Source organism: Podarcis bocagei (assembly GCF_964188305.1).
Source record: "Podarcis bocagei genome assembly, chromosome: 14".
In the NCBI taxonomy this organism is placed as follows: domain Eukaryota; kingdom Metazoa; phylum Chordata; class Lepidosauria; order Squamata; family Lacertidae; genus Podarcis; species Podarcis bocagei.
This window is the reverse complement of record NC_138139.1, coordinates 53,872,700-53,894,636: the sequence shown is the minus strand read 5'-3', so window position 1 is coordinate 53,894,636 and position 21,937 is coordinate 53,872,700. Positions and strand designations below refer to the sequence as shown.

Here is a 21,937-nt window from a genome sequence, read left to right as displayed (position 1 = left end):
GGTTGGCGCTTAAGTGCTCAGGGTTGTTCTTTTGGAGGAAGCAAATGTTTGCTGGTCCCCCAGGGGGGTTGGATTCTCTCTTCTCATGTGTGTACCTTAAAGCAGGAAGCAGGGCTGCATCTTGCATTCTCTCTCTCTCCCTCATGAAATTTATATACTCTTTGATGGTAGGGAAAAAACCCCTCAAAGCGGTTCACAAAAATGATAAAACAATAAAATTTATCGCTAAAAAATTGCAAGCGACCATAGTTTAAAACATACAAAAAGTTTAGACCACAATAGAACAGACTAAAATACATTAAAATGCATGCAAACTTTCTAAACTTCTGGGTAAAAAGGTAAAGGTAAAGGGACCCCTGATCATTAGGTCCAGTCGTGACCGACTCTGGGGTTGCGGCGCTCATCTCGCTTTACTGGCCGAGGGAGCTGGCGTACAGCTTCTGGGTCATGACTAAGCAGCTTCTGGCGAACCAGAGCAGCGCATGGAAATGCTGTTTACCTTCCTGCCGGAGCAGTACCTATTTATCTACTTGCCCTTTGACGTGCTTTCAAACTGCTAGGTTGGCAGGAGCTGGGACAGAGCAATGGGAGCTCACCCCATCACAGGGATTCGAACTGCCGACCTTCTGATCAGCAAGTCCTAGACTCTGTGTTTTAACCCACAGCGCCACCCGTGTCCTGAGCTTCTGGGTAGGCTTGTCTAAAAAAAGAATTCCATGAAGGCACCTGCCTGATATCAATCGGCAGGGAGTTCCAAAGTGCTGGTGCTGCCACACTAAATAATCTAGTTCTTTGAAATAATGTGGGTGGTATTATGTGGCACCTGTAAAAGTGCCAACTCCACTGATCAAAGAGGTTGAGTGGGCACAGATGGGGGAAGGTGATCTTGTAGGTAAACGGGTCCTAGGTTGTTAAGGAGTTTATATGCTAATAGCATATAATTTGGCCCATAAGCAATTAAGCAACCGGAGCAGATCTCTGAGCCCAGGTGTTATATGCTGACAATGCCTATCTCCCGCTAGCAATCATGCTGCAGCATCCTGCACTCACTGTAACTTCCAGATCAAGCAAAGCAAAACTTCCAGTCCTTTTCTTCGTAATGATTTCAAAAACCTCCCACAGTGCCCTATAAGCTCCAAAGCTGCTAGTAGGAAATGGTACCAGCCCACAGGAGTTTAGGCAATCCCAAGAACAATTATTTCTGGCAGGTGAGGCCAACAATAACCCCCGACCAAGCAGAGAGTCCATGAAAGGGACTGAAGCTGGGAGATCCTGAATGCCAAGTGTATCCACAGCTCATGACCTGCAGTCCCCCTTCAGTGTTGTTTTTTTAAGGGCACAAAGTCTTTCTATTGTCCCACCTTCAAACAGGGCGAGAAAAAGTGATTTCTTGTTAGCAGCAGGGATTGCCATGCAGAATCTTGCAGCTCCACTCCGGGCAGGCTGCATCGAAAGCCTAAAGGGCATCTCTGTAACACTGAAATCCATAGGATTATAGAAATCCAGGGCTGCTTTGGTCTTAACAAGTGCACTGGGCTATAAGGAGCTCAGGACATGCTTTGTATTTCTACATAACCGATTGACACATAGGTTCCTAAAGGAGCTTAAAGGATTACAGAGGTGCCCGATTCCCACTCCAATGTGAATGAAATTTAAATTTCGGAGTGTCTAACTCCCAAGCGCTCCACCCCAATTTTAGGGTGGAAAAAGTGAGATGCTGATCATAGGGTTGTCGTCAGAAACACCAACCCCACATCCAGTTTCTCATTCCCCGCAAAGGGAAAACAGGGCAGGATGTGGTCACATCATACGCACAGCCCAGCCCCAGGAGCACCCTAGAATATGGAACAGGGGAGGGGAAATAAACGCTTTTATGTTGCCATCACCTTACAAAACATGACAGAGAGAAGAAAAAGGGACTGGATGCAGAGTTGCCCATTTTGCATGACCCACATCCTTTCCAGTTTTGCTCAAATCTGACAGTAAACTGAGAGCCACACCACACGGTATGGAGAGATGCTGGTTTATCCTGCAAACCTATTTCCGAGATCCTCCGTCAACTGTGCCTCCCTGGCTCATTCCTCATCTCGTGTCTGTGCTTGCCTTTAGATATTAGGCCATTTGCCATTCCAATGAAAGACCAGCTCCATCAGGCCTACTCTCCCCTCAGCTGTCACCTGGCAGAACCTCTTCCACCCAGCTGCCTCCGCGGGAGAGATGAGAAGCAGGGCTCATTCATCAGCCTTGCTCTCTCAGGAACTCCCTGCCCCTGAACTGTTTCGTGCCACCTGGTCATTACAAGTGCTACTATTAAAGTAGCGGTGCCTGAGTTTGCTTTCTTCCTCTCCCCTCCTTGTCCCTTTCCCCTTGCATGTTGCGTTTTAAGATTGTAAGCCTGTGGGCAGGGCTGTCTTGTTTTAATTTATTGCAAGTAAGCTACTGGGAGCCCTTTTAGCTGAAAAGTGGGGCACAAATGCTTCTATATGCACGCAGCTGGGGAGGTGCAAAGCAAAAACTTACGAGTTTTATTTCCAAGTACCCTCCCTGCACTTAAATGCATAGCTGTACAGCAAACCCCGTGCGTAGCTGCCCCCTAATTTTAGTACATGCACGGTCAATTTGTGTTTTTACGCCATCCAGTTCTTAGGAACCTAACTACTTTTCTCTCTGATTGCTCAGCAGGGTGTGATGTAGGCAGGACACAAGGCCATACATTAGGGGGAAGGCTGTATTTTATACAGCGGCTCTTGTATTCAGAGAACCCTAAGTGCTTAACAGTAATGGGGCCCATTGTTATTGCTACAAGAGAGAAGGAAATTATGTGATGCAGCTATTAGACACACAGCAGTGTCTCTCACATAGTTTTGTTAAATTAGCTTTATCTTGGACAGGGAAGGAGAGCGGGGAAAGATGCTTTCCAGAACAAGAGTACTCTCTTTTCTATTCTATGGAAGAGTGTCTATTTGGGGAAGGGGGGGAGGGATGCTCACATGGATAGGCTTAAAGAGAACCGGATACTGCTCATTCAGAGATGCCTGACAGATGCAGATGGTTGTAAATGCCCAAAATTTCAGGGCATTTCACCAGGATCGCACAGGGCTTGGAGGTTGCAGCAGATGTGGCAGCAGACGTGGATAGGAACTGGTGGGCCATCGGACTTAATTGGTGCTATATATGATTTGAAGTACGTACCCCTCCCTGCCCCTCCATTTGGCGTGTTACAGTGCTATGTACTGTCAATATCGCCTGCAAGGGGGTTTGATCCCCATCTGCTCACTGATTGTTTGCAAACAAATGGTTTTATTACAAAAGGCACCATATATCTACAGCATGACCTACTTGCAAATAAGCTGACCCTCAAAAATACAACCCTGCAAGGTTAAGTGCATGGAATGGGTTGAGCCACAGAGGTCCAGGTTATTTCCTGGAACCTCTTAACCCTTCTATCCCAGATTGACCAGTGAGATCACCTGCAGGAGCATCAATGGTTGTTCCCTGAGTTGGTGAGGATTATTGGACAACAACAGGAAACAGAGTGTCATGACTGCAACCCCCCCCCCCCCCGCAGCTGCTGCCATTACCTCTCTTTTCCGTGGTGATGACTGTGGCTTCCAGAGGCTCCCCCCAGCCCTGCCGGGTCTTGGCAGATGCTCGGAAGATGTATGCTGACTCAGGGAGGAGATCTGTCGCCACAAACTGCCTGACGGTGGAGCCAACTTCAACGGTGGTGAACTTGTTTGGGCTGCTGGTTGCCAGACGGTAGGCGATTTGATAGCCTGAACGCAGAACAATGACAAGAAGAACATGGCGAGGTTAGTTTCCCCAGTCTTTTAGTAGAGGGAAAGAGCCAAGACTATTAGTACATCCTAATTACTTATTTATTTGAATGCAAAACAATGGAATTTGCTTCTTTTAGTGTTTACCAGCTGAGCTTTAGAACACACACGCCCTCCTCCAACCGCCAGCCCAATGCAGTGTATTATCTGGGAAATTACTGGCTTGGTGATGAATGGAAAAGCCCTTCTGAGTGATAATCCACCATGAAATTTGTTTCACATTTCATTCTTTAAAAGAGCGAGATACGAGAACAGTTTCATCTTCCTCGAGCATATTGATGCGCTGTGAAAATGCCACCGATACCAAACAAAAGTAGACACAAACACACACAGAGCGGATTTTGACAAGGCAAGGATGCTTGAGGAAATATATCAGCCTCTCTTTACCTCAAACCCCCAGAGAAGGGACCAGCGGCGTAGCGCGGGGGTGCAGGGGGGCGCAACATCTGGGGGTTAGGGTTAGGGGGGCAAACCCACGGGTTAGGGGGTGCAAATCCACGGGTTAGGGGGCGCAAATTACTTGCCTTGCCCCGGGTGCTGACAACCCACGCTACGCCACTGGAAGGGACTGAGCAGGGGATCTCAGTAGCCCTTCAAATAACAGGTGCCTAGGCAAGAAGCCCTAAACACAGACAAGATTCTGGTGCCCAATGTACTTTTTCAGAGTTCTTTCAGTAGAAAGAGCCACAGTTCTCATCACACAGTCTGAGGGACAATCAAGCAAAGTGGCTGAAGTAGGCAGTGGTGTGTGTATGGGGGGGGTATTTTATTTGCTTGCTCAGCACTCAAGCTTTCTTCCACCATGGTGATGAAGGCAGTGCATATAAAGATCCCAGGGGATCTTCCAGTCGCCTACCAGACCCAGACTGGCTTATATTGGGGGTGGAGCGGGCTGCATTATACACCAATGAGATGATGCCCAGGGGCATGAGAGAATAGCTGGAGACAGGTGAGGGGTAAGAAATTACCCGGCCTCTGTAGAAGCCTTTCCAATAGTTCTCACTGGACTCATTACCTTGAGAGTCCTGTGTCCTGTTCTGGACTCTCCAGTTTAAGGAGGACATTGAGAAGCTGGAATGTATGCAGAGGAGGGCAACCAAGATGGTCAATGGTCTGGAAACTAAGCCTTAGGAGGAATAGTTGAAGGAGCTATGTTTAGCCTGGATAAAAGGAGACTGGGAGGACCCTGTCACATGGGAGATGGAGCAAGCTGGAGGTTTTTAAACAGAGGTTGGATGGCCATCTGTCAGGGATTCTATAGCTGTGGTTCCTACCTTGTGGGAGGGTTGGACTCAATGACCCTTGGAGTCCCTTCCACCTCTACAATCCTACTATTCTATGAGTCCAAGTATCTGCATCAGCGTAGCATCCAACAACACCTCATGGGCTACTAGTTGGAGGCTGCACCAACTGCTCAAGCTCATTCTGCAAACACCTGCCAACATGCCAGCCTCGCTTTCTTCTGCAGCTCATGACAAACCCAGTCCAGCTGTTGAGTTCCAAAATCAATTTCTATCTGGGATGGCAGGGATGGTTTTGCTCATAGCAAGAGCAGTTAAATGCTCCATCAAGTTACATGGTGGGGAGCATGGAGAACGGCAGCCAAATAAACCCCAAACAGAAGCAGCTGGTCTTGACTGTGACAGACATCTGCTAGCCCTCTGACTGTCCTTTGAACTCCAGAGTTCTGCAGAAACATGAAACTGATGCCCATCCCCTCCGTGGAACTTGATATCCCTGCTGCAGTTTGGAGATTCGCCAAATTTCAATTGCAATGAAAGAAAGGGAAAGTGGAAGCAAGAGAGCATCCTTCATGGATGGAGAACAGCAGAAGGATGCTGGTGAAAGGAAAGGCTGGATGGACAGCATGCATCTCCTGCTGAAGAGTAGCATCGATGACTGAGGCAAGGCGAGAGGTAATAAAAGAGGATTTGGAATGTACTTTGTAGAGCCAATTTCATCCATACTATGTATTCTCATGCAGGCTTTGTAGCTTAATTGGGATACAGATGGTGGTAATTGTGTGCAGTGGGGCTAGTGATGCTTTTGCAGATATCCAGTCCTCTCCCTATATGTCATTGTCTTTCCCCACCACCACCCTGGAGGAAAGAGGATAATTTGTGGCAGCTGAATGAGAAAATGGATGCTTCTTTTGTTTCCCCAGTCAAAGTGTCATTGTGAGTCACGTCTCATATACTTTGCTGCTTCAGAGGCGCCAGAGGAGAAGACCATGTTTCATTGATACTCAAATTGCAGCAGACAAGAGTTGAGAGCAAGCCCGGTGGCTGAGGCCCATTTTGGAACTAGGAAATGCACAGATGAGAGATTAGAAGAGCAATATAGATTTTCAAACTTGGCTCTGTAAAATCAAGGACCTAAAGTGGGTTGTTGCTTTGCCAGAGCACCTGAACCACGCGTGGGAGCCAGGAAGGGTTACGAGGCGAGAACAACCAGAACCAAAACAGAGATGGGTATATGGTTCATTTTCAAACAAGCATAAACGACTCTGCCCTTAATGACCAAAAACAAATTATTATGAAAAGATCAAAAGCTCCAACGTAGCAACTTAAAAAGCTAAAAACCCCCTAAGAAAAGTGCAAATGTTTCTAATGTTGCCCTTATATTGTTACATGTCATCCCAATCTCTGAGTGGCTTAGAGACTCCAGGGGTTCCAAGTGTTTTTCCCAGAGTTTGTTTTCCTTGGAACAAAGGTCAATGAAGACTGTGGCGTCTTTAGGATATATGGTTTTATTTATGCATATATGCAACCTGAGCATAGGATGCAGGGGGCCACAGCATTAACAGTGAAACAGATTTTTGCTTCCCTATTAGGATTGTCTCTGTTCTCCAGCTTCTAGCATCATTCCACATACACACAGACACACAACTCTGGCTATTGTTCTTTTAACAAGAATCATGTGGCATCCAGCCAGGTGAGGAGAGTGGAGGGAAATGCTTAACCCCCACTTTCCTGGAAAGCAACATCACTTAGTTGTAGCTCTTGCAACCTAGCTCATTCTTTGGGATACAGATGAGGGCCCTCAACTGGCCAGGCAAAGCCATCATCTTAACTGGTTTGGCAGGTTCTGCAGCCTCCTCTACTAGATTCTAGCCTTTACTAGATACAGAATCGCAGGCCTGGAAGGGATGCAAATATATCATCCAGACTGACCTTCCCCAAACTCATAATCATATATAGCTTTTGTTTAAATTGCTGCTATTTATTTATATAATTCCTGCCCCACCTTTTAGGCCAAGACCAAGCAAACACTAATGTTCAGAACTGGAATGAGCAACTGACACCCACCCACCCAATCTATAAGAAAGGGATAGGCTCCAATTTTAAACCAATGCACATTTATTGCACAAGTAACTTAGATCCTGCCCAAACCTCTTCTGAAACCTGGATATTTTCTTGCTTCAGCATGACTTGTATTTAAAAATACCGGCTCTACATTCTATGTAAGAAATTGGCAGTTGACCTAGAGAAGAGCGAAAGGATTCATCCCATTCTTTGATCTCTTTGGAATCTGCAACATGTTAACAGGAACATTAGATGAACATTGTACCAGCTGGGTGCTGTTAGGCATTCACATTAAAAAGAGTCAATCTTCAGAGATCATTAACTACGCTTAGCTCGTATAGCAACCAGAAAGAGAGAGAGAGAGAGAGACTCAATTTTGAATCTATTTAGTTTTACCCTTTGCAAATGTTATGTAGCCTGCCCAGGTATGTGTATCTCACAAGGCACAATGTGAAGTCTAGGCCCAATTTAACAAATGCTACAGCACTTTATTTAACTATTTTTAAAGCTTTGGAAAAGAGATCACACCGAGGGAGGTGCCAAAGGGGTGTGCTCTGACCTTTTCCAGTTTCTGTACACATGCAGAAAGCAGAACGAAAAGGCGCAGCAAGATTCAGATGGGATAAAATAGGCTGGAGGAAGCAAGGGTCGGGTGAGAAAGACGCTGTCATGTGTAGGAAGCCGTGAGGAGTGCAAATGTTGGAGAAGAAATTAAAGTAAGCACTGAATCAAAACAAAAGCCTTAAGGGGAAACACAAAACATTACGAGGAAACCAACCCCAGTCCATAAAGTTATTAGAGTAAGTACACATGCTATCAAGAGCAAACTGTTTCGATCTGTTTCATTTCTTGCTCTGTTCCCCTTCAACTATAATGTCAAGTCAAGCATGTACAGGATTGATACAACGGCATATTCAGCTATTAGTGCATTCAAACACTCACTCAGCTGGTTGATTATAAGCATCTGCTTGGATTCTCTCAGCAAACGGCACCATCCATGCCCTCTACACGCATGGCTCTGTGTGTAAGGGACGGGGATTCCTACTGGGATCCACTTGAGATTCTTTCCCACTGTTGTCACCAGTAAATGGAAGATGTCCCTGATCTCACATAAAAAGATTCAGTGTGTGGCCAAGTTCTGTTTTCTCCGCGGGCCAAACTCACAATATTGTCGCATGCCATTCCAAACTCCGAGTGGCAAAAGACTTCAGGGGTGCCCGCCCTTTCCCGGGGTTCGTTTTCCTTGAAATTAAAGTCAATGGAGGCTATGGTATCTTTAGGATACAGTGGCACTAAGTACTTAATTCGTTCCGGAGGTCCGTTCTTAACCTGAAACTGTTCTTAACCTGAAGCACCACTTTAGCTAATGGGGCCCCCTGCTGCTGCTGCACCTCCAGAGCATGATTTCTGTTCTCATCCTGAAGCAAAGTTCTTAACCCGAGGTAATATTTCTGGGTTAGCAGAGTCTGTAACCTGAAGTGTATGTAACCTGAAGCGTATGTAACCCGAGGTACCACTGTATATGGTTTTGTTTACACATACACAAAACCTGAGCACAGGATGGAGGGGGCTCACAGCATTAAAAACCAAACATATTTGCCTTTCCAGGGATGCTCCAAGTCACCACTTTCGGTTCAGCACAGAGCAAGCATGTCTCTGTTTCTCCAGCCACCAGAACCAGCCAAAACTCTCCCTCACACACAGCACCCCTTGGCTTATTATTCTCCATCCTAGGATGACATGGCATCCAGCCAGGTGAGCTGGGAAAAGGCCCATCCATTTATCTCTATAGCAACAGAGCAACCTCTTTGGACATGAAAATGGCAGTACTTAACTGCCCAGCCAAGGTTAGCAAAGAATTGGTTTGGCTGGTTCACCAGGTTTGCTCTTATGCATTCTTTCCCCGCTCCCAAAATTGTAAAAATATAACAGCCACCACTGTCCCCTTCCTTCACCTGCTCACCTCCAGGGCATGGAAGGGAAAATGTGGCAGCAGGAGGAGATTGGGGCAGGGAGAGAAATGAGCTGGAATTCTGGATGCTGCCCATATGAATCAGCAGAACTGGAAGTATCTAAATTCTTGCATATGTATTTCTAGGGCTTTCCTTGCCAGGCAGTTTTTCATCATTATCATTTATTTCCCCAAACATTAGAGTCTTTCTATGCCGTGAAAAAGTATTGCTGTTGCAACCTCATAACATATCCAGGCTCCATTCTATGCTGAGTCTATTCCTCTATTTTTTTATTGTGATGTTCTTTACTACGTTCAGCAATCTTTTGAATTCTGTTTTATACTGAGTTTCTACTCCTCATGTCTTAATAGCCTTTAAAATGCTTGCTGCATTTATTGCTACGTTGCTTCTGTAGCCCCAGGGCATACATTAATTTCTCTTTGAACACTTTCCATTTACCTCTATCGATTTCTCTCATTTGATTTCACCCAAGCAGTTTCCCTAGTCTTTGCTTCTTTTTTGTTGCAGAATTTTCCCATGGAATGATCTCACTTCTGCATTATTGCCATGTCTGGAGACTGCTTCGCACAACCATTGTTTTGAGCTGATTTTTCAGTCCATGCTCTGCTCCAAGTACAGACTTAACATTTGTGTAGTACTAGGGGCTGCCCCCCCTGCTCCTGTTGCTTGCCAAGACTGCCTACCCCCACCAAACTTCCTACCCTCCTTGACAACCCTCACCCCTTCTTTTATACCTCACCTGAATCCCCATCACCTCACAGCTCCTCTGTGTCCCTCCACCCCTTCTTTATTCAAACTTCTGATGCTGTTTAAAACCACCATTTTAAAATCCGCCTTTTCTTCTTCTCCCTCTCGCCCTGCCTTTATGCATTTCCTCTGATAGAGGCTTACATTTTTATGTATATAGGCAGGGCCATCTTTAGCATATGTGCTGCCGGGGTGCAAAGATCCACCCAGCGTCCCATCACTGTAAGTGATGAAATTAAAAGGTGCTGTTGTGAATGACAAGCACCGCCGCTGGCGTGGTGGGTTTTTGATAAATGAGCGCACAAAGTCGAAAGTTCTTTAGTGAAACAGTAGGAATACATTTCAGTAATACCTAGGTATATATGTATTTTGTTTTTCTAGCTTGGTCAAAATTATTTATTATTTCATAACAGGTAGATAGTTAAGAGCTTAGGTGGCTTCAGCGGCAGGCGCCTGGTGCCCCCCAGAATTCGGTGCCCAGGTGCCCCGCACCCTTTGCACCCCCAGGTAAAGATGGCCCTGTAGATAGGAAGAAAAAAGGGTGGGGCTTTTGTAGTGATGGCAGGCTCCCCAGAGACTCAAGTCAAGTTGACTTGGAATAAGGTTTTCTCCCACCACACAAAATTGGGAATTAGCTCAGCAATGCAAACAAGCGTGTGCCAAACATTTGCAGGCACTCCAAGCACCCATCATACCCTCCATTGTCATCTTTCCCTGCTCACACAATGCCACAACAAACCTCACTCATGGCAGGAAAAGTAGCAGTGGCAGAGACAGAGATGACTGGCATTTGGAATGGAATGGGGACTGGATATATTTTTAATAAGCAAAGCTTTCACCAAAACTGCTCCCTCCCCAGTGATTGACCAGAGTGGACAGTCATTCAGATACTGCAGGGCACTTAACAATCAAACTTAAAGGGATTTTTGACTGGCAGATTACATAGGGTGACTGGCTGGTGCAATAATACACAATAAAATCAAGGGTGGTGAGAGGGCACATCAAGGAGATACTGACAAGAGGAATAGTGAGCAACACCCAAAGGCTGTGCTACCAAGGATGGCAGTATAAATAAGACCCAAAGAAGCACTCTCTGGAACTGAACATCCCAGCATCCTCATTCCAGCAATGCCTCTGGAAAGTGCAGAAGGTGCAAGGGCAACCAACTGACCTCTTGTTTGTCTCCAGCATAAGCTACTTGAGGGAAAACTGCCTCTGAAAAGCTAAGAGCTGCTAATAGACCTGTCATCCATTATTTTGTCTAGCAAAGAAAATCCTGCCGAGAAGCACATCCCATCACATGCAATGGTACTTACTCCCAGGTAAATGCACATAGGACTGCAGCCAAAACTGAAAGTTGTTTTTTTTAAAAAAAATAACCCAGCTTTGCTCGCCACATTTTATGACTGCATGCTCTGTAAATTTATTACATGTTGTACAAACACCTGCCACTCTCCTGTGGGTGTGACTCCCCATATAAACCTGACACTTGCCTCTTTCAGGTTACTGAGAGTCCTTCTTTAAAGTCTGAATTTTACAAAGCGTGCCAAAGGTGGTCTTCTAATGACTGTTGTACAAAGCAAGTGACTTTGGCATGCTGGAGCTTTCTGAACCAAATAAAAGGCAACAGTTGAATGTATCTGTTAAATGTTAGGTCACTCCAAGGCACCTGCTTCTTTCCCCAAAGCAAACAGGCAGGAGTGTGGCTTTGTACTCGGAATACTAATGCTGCTTTTATGCTCATCATCACCATACAAAGCCCTTCAGAACCAGCACTGGCAGCTTCTAGAAGCTGCAATGCATACCTGAAAATGCAGACATTTATTAATTTGTTGTCTCTAGGAGCCTCCTGGTTTTTCATACTGCCGATCTCCAAAAGGCTGAGTTATGTTTTGATCTAAGTTATTAAAAAACATTCATTGCCAAGCCCTTTGTATCCTCACAGGGCTACAAGATGACAGCAGCAAGACCAATGCAAACAGATTGAATTAAAAGTTATTTTTGGAGGCAAGAGCATCTTAAAGAGGCCTGCTTAAGCTTTCAGAGGCACAGAGTCTTCTCTCAGCTTTTCTATACAGAACAGCTGAGCTGGAGGGGGTTATCATCCCTTCCTGACTCATCAAGTGATTGACCTGGTGTCTGGGGAGGAGGCAATATGTACCCCCATTAAACTGTTAGGCTGGGCAGAGGCCATACCCCACTGCTGTGCCTGCATTTATGTATTTATTGCTGCAGCTGCAAAATCAGTGTGGTCTTTGAGGGGGCAGATCAAATGTCCAGGGCATTGGTTAGCCACAGCTGGTTTAAGTCACAGTTTATTTCATAAACCACATGTTAAACATGAGTTGTCTGACAGGCAATCAAACAAGCAGTGGCTTATTTCTCCAAACTTTGATTTGTTTCCCAAATCTTCTTGCCTTGTGACTTTGTAGCTTGATGAGCATCTGAGACAGCATCTGCAACAGCATCTGCATGTAATATCAGGCCATAGATAAAGTGAACCAAGGTTTATAACCCAACCACAAGCAATTACTTATTGTGAACCTGATCAGGAGAGCCCTTAACTAAAACCTGAAAGGGGGGGGGGAGAGAGAGAGAGAGAGAGTATAACAGATGACAGGGGAACACCTGGTGCTGGGTATAATAGCTTCATTGATGCATAGGAAACTGAAGCAGTGCTCCAGAAACCTGCTAAAGGCAGGAAACCACAAGAAGGAAGTAGGTATAGGGAATGACTCTTGGTTTTCGTTGTCTCTGTACTAATGCACAGAGTATGGGAAACAAACAAGATGAATTTGAGCTTTTAATGCAGGATGGCAGAAATGGCTTAATAGGCATTGCTGAAACTTGGTGGGATGAGAATCATGACTGGAATGTAGAAATTGAGGAGTATAACTTATTCAAAAGGAATAGACCAAACAGGAAACAGCAGTGGGATATGTAAAGGATGTTTACACTTGTGAAGAGATCTATGACCTGGAGCATGGAAGGCAGATTGAGAGTATATGGGTAAAAATGATAGAAGAGGGAAACAACCACGACCTTAGTGTGGGTATTTGCTATAGACTACCAAGCCAGAATGGGGACTTAGACAATGCCTTCCTATAGCAGGTTACCAAACATTCAAAAAGAAGAGATGTAGTAATCATGGGACACTTCAGCTACCTCCACATCTGTTGGAACTCAAATTATGTTAAGCAGTGTTTTTTTCTAGGGGGACACAAAGGTATACATACCCCTAGTTTGGCCTCATTGAGAGGCAGTATTTCAATATGAGTAGGAAAATGAGAGTAGCCCTAAACATTTTTTTTTAAGGAAAAAAAAGCACTGATGTTAAGAATGTAACGTGGATCCACAATACAAAACGGTACTGGTTTTACACCTGCATTGCTGTCTCTGCTTCTCTCCCAGTGTTCTGAGAATTCCCTACTGGAAGATCTTTAGCTCCTTCATGATTTACTTGGAGAGAAGACATGACAGTCAATCCATTTAATTGTACAGCACAGACAAGTCTTCAGTATACTTCTTGCTGATGTATCTTTCCATCCTATTTTCTCCCCTGAGTTCAAAATTACTTAGCCTTGGTCCGAAAGTGGAACATCAGAAAGCCTTCATTTTTTAGTTTCTCAGTTCTGTACAGAACTCTGTTCATTCACAGTTTTCAGCTCATTCATATATTTTCCCTCCTCTACATGACAAACGCACATATGCAGATTGATATAACTCTGCTAAAAAAAAGAACCTGCTTTGAGGTGATCGTGCGCATGACTGAAGCAGGAATCTTTTTCTGCAGAAGTACAGAATCAGCGGCACAATTGTAAAATGAACAACAGTCAAACTCCACCAAATCCCAAACACCTAAGCTGTATGCACATTTGTATCAAGAGTGGGGGAGAGCATGTCCTCATCATAAAAACAAAGGAGAAAAAAGAATATTGATGTGATCACATATAACCACTTAAAATAGTGTAATTTTGCAATGCTTTATTGGTGATGCAATGTAGAAAAATGGATACTAGTGAAATGAAGAAACTGAAGTTATGTAAGAACCTAGGGAGCCTGTATCAAGTCAAACTGTCTACCTCTACTGTTTGGTAGCAAGTCTTCAGGATTTCAGAGATGACTTTCACTGCGCCACCTGGAGATGCTAGGGACTGAACCTAGGATCTCTTGTATGCAAAGCATTGTGCTCTACCCACAAGCTATAACTCTTCTTCTAGAAACTGGACAAGTTCCGAGGGCAGAAGAAAATATTAGAAATGTAATGGTTAAGTTGACATTCAGGAGGAGCAAACTCAGGGTGAAGCAAACCAGGGAAACACTAAAGGAACATGATGGGGAAATCTTCTTACATCTTATATTTCTTCATGTGAAAGCAACATTAAGGTACTAGTAGGCGGACACCAGAGTGCAAAGGCACGTTTTACCCTTCTGTTGTATTGACCTTGAACCACCATGGCTCTTTTAACACAGTCATGTTGGATTCCACAATGCCAACAAATGAATACAGTGAACAATCTTTCCGTTTGATGTGCCTATTTGAAGAACCACGAAAGCTGCCCCAAAGAACAACAATGTTTCATATGCCAAGAGTAACCAATGTGGTGCCCTCAAGATGTGGGGGACTACAACTCCCACAATCCCCTGTTTCAATTGGCCATGCTGGATGGGGCTGATGGGAGTTGGGAGTCTAACAAAACCTGGAGGACACCAAGCTGGCTAGCTGCCCTTGGCATTCACATTGAAACCCCATGGGCAAGCTTGTTTTTCTTTCATCGTTGGCCTGAGAATGAAGCTATGGATTTTTGAGTTTCACACTTAACTAAGAATTCCTTCTCACCAGTGAAGAATTTCACACTTTGAGAATAACTCAAGATCTCACTGCAGCAGAACCTCACAACCTCACAAACCCCATCCAGAGCTGCTCAGCAGTGCAACAGGACACAGAACAAAAGATAAGTATTTATGAGTTGTTTTTCGAACAAATTATTTCAGTAGGTGGAATTCCTCCTTATACACGAATCCTGTGTCTCAGTACCTGGGCTTAATTTGGTAATAAGCACACAAGGCACAGAGGTCCCTTGAAAATAAAATAAGCAACTTGAATGTCAGGAGTACCCAACAGGATTCTGCCTGTGATGAATCTTTCCTTCTTTCCAAAAGTTTCTGAAAGAGCTGCTTTTAGATCACATCTAATGATGCTTCCAACTACCTTGTGGGCCTTGTTATAATCAAGGGAGAATTTGGGGCTGCAACACACCATATGAGGAAACATTGTTGTCCACAATGAGTGGTTCCAGATTTTATTTGGCACAAAGCATAAAGTAGCTCACCATTTAAGGGGGCAGCCTTAGGTGGCAAAGTCAGACAAGTGCAATTGCCTTATCATATATCACAATGGGGCAGCCAAAAAATGCCAAACAACCAATAGGTTTGCTAGATTTCCCAGGGAGGAACTCAGACAGCTCTTATCAGACATTGCTAAACAGGCAAGCAAGCAAGCAAACAAACAGCAAAATAATTGCATTGCTTGGAGGTACCTAGCATTATTGACTTAACATTAATCAGAAAGACTTAAGCTTTCATTTTTCAAATGTTGTCCATTGGTTAATTGTGTGCAATATGTATCAGGGGTGAACCACAAGATACTAAAGCTGCAATTTCAGCAACCTTTTAAAGCCGGTGTGAGAAGCTTGCATGAGAGTAGGGGCAAAATTATGTGCATTTCCAGCAAGGAAAATACTGTAGTGGTGAACCAAGATCAAGCAAGACCAACAATGTCACAATTCCTTGAAGAAGCTCATGCATCAGGGCAAGCAGAACTGATTCTGTCCCCAAACCAGGCCTGATTTGACTGAAACAGGTCAAATAATCAGTTTCCTCCAAAAGTGCTTAGAGCTGGACTGCTACCACGCTCTCAAGCACTTCCTTTCCCTTGAAGGCACTATTTGTGATGGGGTACCAGTTGTCAAGTACTTCAGGGTCTGGATTGGGGTGACTTCATTAAAACTGGTTGCACTACTGACTCCCTTCAAGGTGCCAGGTGCTCCCACCACCACGTAAAGATACATTCACCACATCACAGACTTATCTGGCCACCCCACCTCCCTTGGTTACTAGCTCGAATTAGTCATAATGGCTAGGAGTCAAGGAAGTCTACATTTCAGACGTCATGAACAGACATCCCACAAAATCAGGCAAGTTGCTGTGTCAGACACCTCATCTGGTTCCGTAACAGCAGCAGCATTTGACTCAACACGGAGATGTGCGATTTTATCCTCAAAATGTAGTCTTTCTACTGCCTATGGCAAGAGCAGAAGATTTGTGCCCTACACCCAGCATCATTCCAGAGGTATTTGGGGTGGTGGAGGAATGCTGAGAAGGGAACTCAGAAGAGCCTCGCTCCCACACAGAGCTCTGTGAGAGCAGAAGAAATTTCACAGCATGAAAATTGTCATTGCAGCACGATTGTATCTTATGTGCAATTAACTTGTGTGATTTCAAACTTGCACCGCTGAAAGCCAGCTGGTTGAAATTGCACCAATTAAATGAACGCAAGACGGAGAGCTTAAAAGCTCTTTTTGCTCTAGGTTTTCCCAGCGCAGAAAGAACTTTGAAGCTCTCTGCCTTGCTTACTGGGCAAGTCCCACTCAGCATGTGGGTTCTGGATGCTCTTGTGAGATCTAAACATCTGAGTACGCACAAGATCTTGTGAAGGCATCCCAGAGTCCACACTCTGAGCAGAACATCTCTGATAAGCTCTCTGCCCCACTGTGGGTGCAGTGGGGTGGGGGTGGGGGTACGGCCTGCTTGGCATGCCAGTTCCAGAGGGTATGGGGCACTTGCGATTCCCGGACAGTCGTGCATGCCATCTATGAGTTCCTCACTGTGCTATTTCTTGCTTTCTGCCCCTAGTTACAGAATTAAGACCCCTGGTCTGGCTTTAGAACGAGTGCATCCAAACCCTCAGAATTCACAGCAAGTTACGGTAGTTTGATGGGTTGAAGGCAAAGTAGGCCACAGGAGTGGGTACCAAGTGAACCACTGCATTTTCCAGGCTTCCATAATTCCTGGTATATATGCACACTTTTAAGTGATTCAGAAACACGCGCTGACAGGCTACTTCTCTGGCTGCCTCTTTTGGTCCCCCACCCCTTGACACAGCTCTTGCTCTTGCTTACCAAGAATAATCCCATTGGGTTCTTCAGGGGGCTGCCACACAATCCGGACGGAGGTCAGCTTCACCTCAGGGAACACCATCCGCACTGGAGAGCCTGGGGCTAAAAAGACCAAGAGAACGGCCATTAGATAGGGCCTGGCAGGTACGAACTTCTCCCAATTTCTTTTGTGTGCAAGAGGTCCCAGGTGAAATTTTTAGCAGCACATCCTGTTCAAAAAGGGATGTTATTTGCCTAATCTACCTTTGACTTAACAAATTGCTTAAAACATGGTTTTGATTGCAAGAGGTTACTAACACTGCAGGATTTCCTAGGAAAAAGCTCTACTAAGGATGGGTCTCTCTACTAGCCTTTGGGAGAAAGGATCTAAACTGGTGCCTTTGGATCAAGAGTCTTGATAAGCTAAGGCAAGTGAGAAAGCTTTGGACTTGTGCAAAACTGGTCTTAGACCAGAAGAGGCTTAAAAAATCTGGTGCAACATAAAAAGCTTGCTGTCTTTCGAGGTCAACTTAGCCATCAATTCTTGTTATATTGCAGCTACCGACTTCATATGTTTTATTGCATTAGTAAATATATTTATGATGATGTTTTGATAAACTAGGGTTGACCTCAGAGGGAACAATCATGCTGGAGCCTATATAATGGGACATCTGTATGCCAATCAGATTCTGAAAGGCATTTCATAACTCTGTATATAACATATTGCTTAATATACTGAATTTTTCCTTGAGAGGTTAAGCAGGTTTCTTAGGTTGTTACACAGTTGCCGAAGCTGAATCATATTCTCCAACCATGTAGCTAACTCTCAATTTGCCTTCCAATTTCACCTAGGCATCTGGGAACCTCTGTTTGGCCATAAGTATCAGAGGGGGAGAAGATGTGCATTGCCACAGACAGCAGGCAGGCCGCTGAATTACCTCTATCAAGGTCACCAGGGGGAGCTAATGATAATTTGCAAATCCAGAGGTACTGATGTTCACCCCCTTAAGCTGAAATCCCACCTCTGTTCTCCTCTATGATGCTTTTAATTAAATTGATCAGGAAGGAATCAAGCAGGCTTATGTCAGGAGTGTGGGGATGGAAGAACAAATATCAGCATTTGACAACAGGTAATGCAGGAAGGAAGAGGACAAGATGCTTGTTACATGGCAGTTTGGGCATGGATTTGTTTATCCAATGGATTTGTAGCCAGAGAACGGTATATATGGCATTATCATGCTTTATCCCCCTCCCCCTGCCAGCCCATAACTCTGAGAGGTATTAGCTTCTGTAAAGAGCAGCCTGCCCCAACTTGGGCTGTGTTCACACGGCAGGTGATTCCATTTCCCTGATGCATACCTAGCTGTTGATTTCCACATTACATCTGAGCTTTCATGTGACGTAAAAAGCCACCTCCGAAATCTAAAGGAATACTGTATAGCGCATGCTTAATGCTCACAACCAGTGCTTTTTTTCTGGGGGTACACAGGGGTACGCATACCCCTAAACATTTTGTGAATCTAAGTTTGGCCTCATTGAGGGGCAGTATTTCAATAAGAGTAGGAAAATGAGAGTAGCCCTAAACATTTTTTTTAGGGGGGAAAAAGCACTGCTCATAACTCTGCTCTCCAGCGAGCCCAGACTATTCTCTGCAGCACCTCTTTAATATCATCCTCATCATCTTTATGTTGCTCTTCTTCCAAGCTGGGCAGCTTCCAACATTTAAAAACAAAGTAATGAAATACAAAGTAATAAAAATAAACCAGGGGGCGGGCGGGGGACACACACACAATGATCAAAATATACATCAAAACACAATTTAGAACCAGCCTTGAAACAATCTGTTCTGACAGCAGCCCAGTGAACAGCATCGTCTCCTCCTTGGTTTCTAAAGGCCTCTCTGAACAGAAAGGTTTTAGCCTGCTGGCAGAAGAATAACTGGGAGGGTATCCGTTTAGCCTCTCTTGGGAGCTAATCCCACAATATGGGGGCAGAAAAGGCTCTTTCCCTCATGTCACCACCAGCTGGGACCAAGAGAAAGGGCTCACCCAAGGATCCTGGCAGCCAGGCAGGTTCATAGAGCTGGAAACGCTCTTCCGGGCAGCCTGGGCCCAATCATACAACCATCGAGCTGCTGGCTGCCTTTAAAAACTGCTGTCCTTTGAATGACTTTTTGGACTGGTTATTCAGTGTGGCGCTTTAAATTTATATATATCTATATCTATATATCTATATATCTATATATATAATATTTACAATGTTATTTTTCTTTCATTTGACCTCTTTTCTCCTCAAACCATTTGATTTTTCTCAGATTGTGGGTTCCTTAGGGACAGAATTATTAAAACTGAGGGAAAATGCTGCTGTAAAGCTGCTCTAAGCTCATGGGATAGCAAGCAAGCCAATGGATAATGATAAAAAGAGAAAAATTGTTAGAATTTTAGGGGGGGAAACATTCAACAAGAGCAGACAGAAAAATGCTTGGGGCTTCCCCTCTGCCAGCCTGAAATCTCCCCCACCCCCTGCTCCAGTTAGCCAACCCCCCCCCCCAGCATCCAGGCTTAGCAGAAGTGGGCAACTGGTCTGCCGAAGCTCTGAAGGTGAGCCCTAGAGGCATGAGTCCCCTGAACATCCATGTGGCTAATGAATACACATTCCTTCCATCAGACCCCAGAAAGCCTCTCGTCCTTTCAATATGTCAAACCCTAAACGGGAATTCTCAGGATTACAGATAGTGTCGGCGAGTAGAACAATACAATGTTCATGCACTAATTTCACAAAAGGTCATTTTATTATTCTTTTGTTCAAGGTTGGTCTAGGCACACTCTTGGGACAGGAAACGCCACATCGCGCTCACATTCAATCACAGCAAGGTTTGTTTATCACGTCCCATTATCCCACAGCTTTTTTTTTATTACTATGATTGGATTTCTGTAGGAGTTCATAATTGGGCTGTAAAAATTTGCTTCAGGCTGGAACTGGCTATAAAATATCAGGTTTTAGAGTGAAACAATCTTTTTGTCAATTACTGGGAGGAGGGGGGGAAATAGACTGCAATTTTTGGGAGCAGATTCTCAGCTAGAAACTAATAGGACTGTGCCTCTTTACATTAGGGGAGGATCCGGTTCTTTGAGATTTAAAATGGATTCCACCTGATTAGCTGCTGATATGCACCCCCCCCCAAAAAAGCTAGAAGGTTCTAGCGATCCACATACACTTACCATCATCCTTAGTTCTCTCGATGACTGGAGGGGAGCTGGGGATCCCATCCCCAATGCGTGTGAATGCCAGAACCTGAATCTCATAAAGCACATATTTCCGCAAACCAGCTAGAAGGATGGAAAGGGTGTGGTTCCCTCTCACGACTTGGCTGCTTAATTTGTTTTCCACATCTTTGGGCTTGAACAAAATCTGAAGGGGGGGGAAGAAGAGTATGATAAATACATATAGAATGATATGAAAAGGATAGGGAGCATTACCTTGCTCCCCACAAGCAGCAAGGCATTCCAGGAACAATATTTTACAGGGACAGCAACAACAATGTTATTGTACCCTACTCATCTGACCGTTGCCCCAGCTACGCTGGGTGGCTTCCAACAAAATAGAAAAACACAGGACAAAACAGCAAACATCAAAAGCATCCTACCACAGGCAGATGTCTAGGGAAAGTCATATAGTTGTGCATCGCTTTGGCAGCTGATGGGAGGGCATTCCACAGGGTAGGTGCAACTACCAAGAAGGCCCTCTGCCTGGTTTCCAGTAACTTCGCTATTTGTCAGAAGAGAGAACTGGGGATATATGTTTGCAACCCTATGTACTAATGGCAAACCTCTTGCCAATTCCTATGTAGTCAAATCAGTGGGTTTCAGCAGGCTTGTGAGAACACCAAGATTAGCAGAAGTATCAAAGAGCATTTAAAAAAAAACCTTGGAAGGAGGAAAAACCAAAAATAGGTCCATGAGGTATGCTGAGTGGTGTTGCCATGCTGAGTGCCTGTTGAAGGGAAAACCAGAGACAGGGAGTGGAGGAATGAGGAGAGCATGGCTGGCTGAACAAGAACACACCACTCAGCAGTGTTTGTTGTGGGCCCCACTTTCTAGTTGCAAAGTCAGAAGTGTGCTTGCATGGGGACAGACTATGCTAGGCTGTTCAGCAGCAGCAGCTTCCCCCAAAGCAAACAACATGTCCTTTGAGTCCCAAGCAAGACTTCTCTACTGGGTTAAATTCCTCTGCTGACTACAGTCCCAAATCTGCAGTGTTTCTCTGTAGCCAGACAGACACAGAAAGAACATTGGTATCTTTCTCACACGCAAACAAACACACCTGCCCTGCCAGCCCCAACAAGCACGCAGCAATGGGTTGGTCTTGTCAGGTAGACGGTAGTTGCTATCCATAAACAAGCAATCAACATAGCATCTCCTAGTCATTGGTGCATGTTAGGAGGACGTCAAAAGTATTAGCTAGACAGTACATGAGAGACAAGGTAAAGTCTTTAATAACTCGCATGTATGCTGTATTGTATGCTGAACATTCAATGTTCAAACTGCAGTCTTCTGAGTAACTCAAACTGATAACCTGTCCTGCGAAGTGAACCTTTTCAATCTGCTTGTTTGTATCTGTAGGGAGATCTCACTGCTGATAGCTTAACTGATGCAGCACGGAATATGCTGTGCCACAGGATTCTCTTCAGCTTGTTGTGTTTCAGTCTGACATTAGTAGCAATCCCTAAATTCCCTAGAATGGAACCTTTCAGCTAAAATACAGGAGATCTGTATGGGATTGTAGCTCTGGGATACACCTTACAGCACTTAGTTCAGCTGCCAGGAGTTTAATACCCCAATACTTACTAGTACATAGATAACAACAAAATCAAGTAAAAACAACACGTTGCTTATCCAAAGGCAGAAAAGACTCAGCAG

General features: G+C 44.7%; 1 protein-coding gene and 1 long non-coding RNA gene across 9 annotated transcripts in view; one reads left to right on the top strand and one right to left on the bottom strand.

Moving 5' to 3' along the window:
- The window catches only part of SDK1 (sidekick cell adhesion molecule 1), a 598,536-nt gene that overhangs the window by 79,612 nt on the left and 496,987 nt on the right, over positions 1 to 21,937 (bottom strand). For all 7 annotated transcript variants that reach the window (XM_081169333.1, XM_081169337.1, XM_081169338.1 and 4 more), the window contains exons 28-30: positions 20,240 to 20,429; positions 17,043 to 17,141; positions 3,582 to 3,776 (exon numbers count right to left, since the gene is read on the bottom strand). In XM_081169333.1, the coding sequence (XP_081025459.1) occupies positions 3,582 to 3,776; positions 17,043 to 17,141; positions 20,240 to 20,429 (484 nt within the window). The remainder of the gene's footprint in view (positions 1 to 3,581; positions 3,777 to 17,042; positions 17,142 to 20,239; positions 20,430 to 21,937) is intronic.
- On the top strand, positions 14,399 to 21,927 carry LOC308573127. Of its 2 annotated transcripts, none has more exons than XR_014001941.1 (5): positions 14,399 to 16,213; positions 17,070 to 17,183; positions 17,871 to 18,005; positions 19,828 to 19,891; positions 21,641 to 21,927. It is a non-coding gene; the product is annotated as an uncharacterized lncRNA (long non-coding RNA). The 2 variants fall into 2 exon arrangements; XR_014001942.1 differs by lacking the exon at positions 21,641 to 21,927 and adding an exon at positions 20,132 to 20,228.